Source organism: Rhipicephalus microplus, chromosome 6, assembly GCF_043290135.1.
Source record: "Rhipicephalus microplus isolate Deutch F79 chromosome 6, USDA_Rmic, whole genome shotgun sequence".
NCBI classification, from domain to species: Eukaryota; Metazoa; Arthropoda; class Arachnida; order Ixodida; family Ixodidae; genus Rhipicephalus; species Rhipicephalus microplus.
In genome coordinates, this window is record NC_134705.1 from 191,226,988 (window position 1) to 191,232,987 (window position 6,000).

Below are 6,000 nucleotides of genomic sequence, written 5' to 3' on the forward strand. Positions count from 1 at the left end.
GCGCAGGTACTTCTCGCCGAAGCGTAGGTATGCGCTGAATCTTCTTCCCACGGCGTACTGCTCGGAGATCATTTTCTCCGCTGTCTACGTGAACATCGGGAAGAAAACAACCGTGTATCACAAGCGCCCGATTGACGTCGAGATCCTCAAAGATCTCATTAACCTCAAACAGACGCGCACGCATCGAGGCGACAAGCTGCGGCTTCACGTCACCCTGGGAGGGGAGCGGAAGGATTCTCCGAACTTTGTGGAGACCCTGGAAAAATACCAAGTCCGCGACGCTGTCGTAGAAGGGCTGTACAAGTTCAGTAACCTCATCGACGTGAGTACATGTCTTGTGCCAGATATTGTGTGTGTGTGGCTAAACTTACCGCAAGAACACACGCTACGGAACAGCGTTTCCACATTGAAAGGGTGTGGCGCAAAGTTCCTTTGCAGCAGCCACCCCCCTTTCTCGATTGGCAGTGTCCGAACGACGAAATGTCTGAAGGTGGATGCGATATATGGAAATGACGCATTGGTCTGCTTCTCTCAATGGCTCATTTTTGACCCCTGCGTTTCTGGGAGTAAAGATGGATAAGTACACGGTTCTAGGAGTGCAACAGGGTCGTTCAGTTGCCATTATTGTGAAAAACCTGCGGGGCCACAACCAGGGTTGCCATTAGGTGGAATCGAAAAGGCGCCATAACTCAAGCCAAATGTAGCCAAAGTAGCCATGTCGTGTAATATTATCGCCAAATTTGTAGCTACTTAGATCAAGAGGAGCATTATGAACAGATACCTTAGCATTGAAGAATAAATGAAGTCATTTTGATTTAGTGAACCAGAAACTAATAAGCAACCAATAAACAGCCATGGCGCCTACTGAAAATTTTGGTCGCCGAACGGGTCGAAAAGTAGCCAATTTCGCGCTAAGTATCCACCAACACCAGCTCTGGCCACAACCCTGCCCTTTAAACCATAACAGGACAATCACTGCCGAGTAAAATTTTTGTGCAGAGTTTAAACACGATATGATTACGAGGAACACCATAGTTCAGAGGCTTTGGGAATTCGGACCACCTGGACTTTTTTTAACGTACACCTAAATCTAAATTCATGGGCCTCTAACATCTCGCTTTCATCAATATGCGACCGCCGTGGCTGGAATTTGATTTCGCAGCCTTTAGGTCGACAATCAGGTGCCATAAGTAGGAGGCCACCGCGCGCGTCTAGCGTGGCTTTCACACGAACAAATCACCGTATCTGACTGAACGTTCTGTACAAACAAGTTATTCAAAAATTAAACAAGTTAAGCTGATAGCCCTTTCTATGGCATCTTTATCTTTCTGTGGCCTGTGATGTAGGGTGTGAACGTTCACTGGGACCGTCCGGGCGATCAGTGCGACCAGGAATTCACGGCGGCCTACTTTCGCGCCTTTTTGGAGGCGCTGTATTTGAGGGACATGAGCATCATTCTCACCGTACCACCTGTGCTGGGACTAGCGCGGAAGTTCTGGCTGATGAGCGTGACCCGATATGTGGACTACGTCATCGTGACGACGCACTTGCTTCGTCGACAGGTACGCAGCTGGGTATGCAACCAGATCACTGAGTAGAATAAGAACTTTCTTCAGAATTCGCTCGCTGGGATGCTTCTTTAATGGAGTAGAGTAAATATCACATCACCACGTGTGCGGCTGTCGCCAACAAAATGGCCGAAGACTGCTTGTCCCTGGCATAGTAGAAGTTAGAAGCCATGCATACTGGAGCTGCCCGTGATGCCAGCGCGGTGTACTGTGTAGTATATAAAGAAATATTTCGAAGGCATCTTTTGCGGAGCTCCTTATTGAAGCTTGTTCGATGTATAGCGCATCCAGGACCGGACAGAGAAGAAGACACAGAACACATACACGACCTTAGCTTGTGTGTTCTGTGTTCTGTGTCTTCTTCTCTGTCCGGTCCTGGATGCGCTATACCTCGAACGACATGAATAACCAATAAGCCCACCGTGCAACCTTAGTCGACGTTTATTGAAGCTTGCTTGCTCGACTCTTTTGCTTTTTGTTTGTTGCCTGACTTAGACTCCCGAGCCCTGCTGCAGGACCGATACTTTGGTAATATATGAAACGGGATTACTAGTGCTGTAGAAGAGCATTTCATAAAGCATTTTCGTCGTGTGGACAAATGCAGTCAGACTTGAAGAGTAATTAAAGCACATTTGAGGGGGTTGTTGTTTGTTTTATTTTAGATAGCATGTCATATACGGCTATGCAAATTCATTCCTTACTACCTTACATAAGTTTCGAGGCCCACCGTGACGGGGAGTATGTGAAGATCTTTAGTGGGCTCGTAATTATAAGTGTACGGACTCTTTCGCATTATGTCTTCGCCACAGTTATATAGTCGTCGCCATGTTCGGCTGCTGACCCGAAAGTCACAGCTTCGGTCCTGGCCGCAGTGGTTGCATTCTCATGGGCGTGAAGTCTCGTGTGCTAGGGTCTCGTGTGCTAGAGTCTCGTGTGCTAAGGTCTCGAGACCCATGCTAGAGTCTCGTGTGCTGCCAACGCACGTGAATGGAGGCCACGCATGGCGAAAACTTCCGGAGTCCTCCACTGTACGGCCTTCCTCGCATTCGCATTCAGAAGAGCTTGTGGAGGGACCGATCGGAACTTTATGGTTGAAATAGGTAGGGCGGCAAATTTTGCAAAAGGTAGCAGACAGTTATGGGTCGTATTTGTCTGCAGTCTTTATGAACACTGCAACTCGGCCTGTTTCGCTCGTAATCACATCGCGATTTTGTCGCACAAAGCCCAACATACAATGATCGCAGCTTCTGGGCGTCACTCTCTTCGAAATGCGGCTGCCACGCGCGAGAGTAGAACCCGAGTCTTCTAGATAAGCGACCCAACGTCGCAAATCACCACGCTATGGTACTCTTTCTTTTTATTCAGGGAGTGCTGGACTGCTCAGGGAGGCGGCAATACGCAGCTGCCTCGTACCTGGCCATCCGGGACCACGTCCTTAGGGAGACGGCCAATCCCTTCCAGGCAGCGAAGGTCGTCTATTCTATTGCCGTGAGTGAGCTGAATTCTCGCTTCACCTGAGGACGCTTTCTTTGCACTTTTAGCTCTAAGCACTGATATATGTTGCATTGCGCCAAGCTCAATTGAAAGGCTGCAGAATTTCTTTTCAAAATTTACCAGCAGAATAACTTCAGCAGTACTTGCTATTAGACCAGACGCCTCATACTGTCTATTCACAGCATGAACCGACCAGTCCGCCCACGTTACTGGCGTGTTGATTAACAGATTGAAACGTCCCACTTCTATCTATAGTGACGGGCAGTAGGAAGCTGTTTCGTGTAGTGCGAGGTTCCACATTTAGGAGGCCATCCGGAAGTGGGCTGAGAAGCCTATCTGAATTATGCTTACTTCCGATCCATCCTTTTGTCCCTTCCCATTTAACGGAAGACAATCTTGTCCATTCGTTCGCTGCACGTGTCAACCAACATTCGTAGAGTCTACTAGACAGCGAATACAATGAAAATCGGGCTGCATGCATCAATGTCTTTGTATTGAAATTGTTCCCACAGTGTGCGCACATATGCGTCCATGAAACACTGCTTTCCCTTTACCGCTTTTTTTCCCTACTAAGTACACTTGAAGCAGGAGCTCGTACTGTCGGCTCTGTTCCTATGTACTCGTCTTTCAGCGCTGCAAAGTTACTTCATCGTGCTTTACAAATGCAGTCCAGCTTCTGTGCCTCCTAGGTGGCGTTAGGTGAAGGACGTTTGAAGGCACGCATTGATTTTCTCGTGTGCACAGCACATAACATCGGTGTTACACAAGTCAGCGTTATGGCGCTTGATGGTGGACACGTGGTCATCTTTGCGCATGCGCACGTAATGACGTGCTCGCGTCGTTCACGCAGCTGGGCGCCGACGTGTTTCGGGCGACGCTTCCGCTGAGCTTTCCGATGCTGCTGGATGCCGGCACGCCGTCGAGCGTCTTCGACGGTCCAACAATACAGCCGAACAAGACCAGCTATGACCACGTGTGCCGCATGCCGAAGGGCGTCTTCGATGGCGACAGCGAGTGTGTCTACGCCATCCGGCAAACGGCCACTGGTGGCGCCGAGGTGAGATGAGAGCTCGAGTCGCTTCGCACACACGGTATTGGCTGTTTTAGACAAGCGCTCAAATGTTGGCTCAATGTCGAAACGCTGTGGATATTATAGAACTGTTCGTGTTTTACGTCCCAAAACCACGGTATGTATGAGGGACGCCGTCAAGATTTTGAGGCTAGTAAATTTGCGTATGGAAATTTATAAACACAATCTCCATTTAAGGCAGAAGCTAGAGGAAAATAAACGATTTAATGAGTTTTTTTCACAAACAGCTGCGTCTAGTGGCCGCGCCTTGAACTACAGACCCTTTCACTGTTTACAAACACAGAATCTTGATGACATCCGGTTTCATACACCGATGTTCCTGAATAGCATCGGTGGGCAAGAAGAGCGTTAGAAAATATTTCCACACTTATTTTCCACACTTCTGTTCCCTCATTTGGCAAAACATATTTAAAAAAATGTTTTTTCGAACTACATAAAGACTACACGAGATTGCCTTAAATATTACGGTCGTTCTTTTTATCTGAAAAACTGATAAGAGACTTTATTCACCCTTGAAAAAAACGTGAAAACGTACTTTCTGTTTCGACGTGCCGAACTGGTAAGTGAGGTGACCGGAAGTTCTTTTTTGTCGCACAACGCTTTCAATCTTGAAACCGTCTGGTAAGAGGTGACGTTTCATAGGTTACACTCACCGGAAACCAGCATCAGTGAGGCGAGACAACCCTACAAGAACTAAAAAAGAAACATTTGTTGTCTTATGTTGCCTTCACTGGACAAGGTGCAACGACTGGGGAAGGAGAAGTACTTCACCGTATTTGCGTACCGTATTTCTAAACTTCTTTAAAAATTGATTGGATTCGTCCTCCTTATGGTGGCGTAACGGTCGTGGTGCTCGGCTGCTGACAAGAAGGTCGTGAGTTCGATCCCGAACGCACAAGTCACATTTCGATGGAAGTCAAATGTTATAGGCCCGTGTGCTGCACGTTGTCAGTGCACGTGAAGAACACCGCATGGTCGAAATCTCCGGAGCCCTCCCCTACGGCGACTTTCATAATCAAATCGTGGTTTTGGGACGTAAAAAGCCAGATATTTTCAGTATCAAGCATTGTTCGCCACATTAAAAGTAATATTCGCGTGAAATCGCAATATGAAACTGCGGAAAAAAGCTAATAAAAAAGGGAGAAAACGTCATACCTCATGCCCAATGGCATGTACGTGTTTGCTCTGTTATCGCTCTATCTGCCACAGATTTTTCGTTAGGTCGTTATCTTGAAGTGTGCACAATTTTAAATTGTCAAAGTGTGCATTCGATAAACGAAGTATCTCGAAGCGTATACCGTGATCAAGCGACGTCAGTTTGCGCATATCTGCCCACGTCAGTGTTTCCTCTTCCGTACTTGTAGACTGACACGCTTTTTGCGCATTTTTTTTTCGCTGCTCAGCTCGCCTTGTACGCGGGTCCCGAGGAACTGGCCGCGCGCATGCGCAGCTCGTACTACAGCAAGATCGGGGACACCACGGTCGCCGTGTACGACATGTACCTGGACGACTTCGGCGGGAACTGCATGTCCGCCGGAGGAGCGACAGCGAAGCTCTCTCCCCTGGTGGCTGCTATCGCCGAGACGGGACTGTGACCTTGGCCTCCGCGAACAACAGTTTGCCGGAGCTAATCTCGGAGGCCATGCTGTGACCGTGAATTCGGCTCGATGCGGCGCTGACGCTGCTTAGTCGCCTGATACAAGGGTGGCTCCGCCCCTGACTTTAGTTTCGTGCCCATGTTTAAACTATTGCCGCCGTATCATGCACTGCGATTATTGTTATTTATACATACTGAACTCGATTTCTATGTATACTGTTCGCTACAAAGAAAACATGTTTTAGATCATC

The 6,000-nt window shown here is 48.0% G+C and overlaps 1 protein-coding gene across 4 annotated transcripts in view; it reads left to right on the forward strand.

The window, feature by feature from the left end:
* The window catches only part of LOC119167834 (uncharacterized), a 54,919-nt gene extending 48,919 nt beyond the window's left edge, over positions 1-6,000 (forward strand). For 3 of the 4 annotated variants that reach the window (XM_075867337.1, XM_075867334.1, XM_075867335.1), the window contains 5 exons: positions 7-322; positions 1,347-1,562; positions 2,934-3,056; positions 3,913-4,119; positions 5,556-6,000. In XM_075867337.1, coding sequence (XP_075723452.1) covers positions 7-322; positions 1,347-1,562; positions 2,934-3,056; positions 3,913-4,119; positions 5,556-5,747 — 1,054 coding nt within the window. In that variant the 3' untranslated portion in view covers positions 5,748-6,000. The remainder of the gene's footprint in view (positions 1-6; positions 323-1,346; positions 1,563-2,933; positions 3,057-3,912; positions 4,120-5,555) is intronic. The other variant, XM_075867336.1, reaches the window with a different exon arrangement.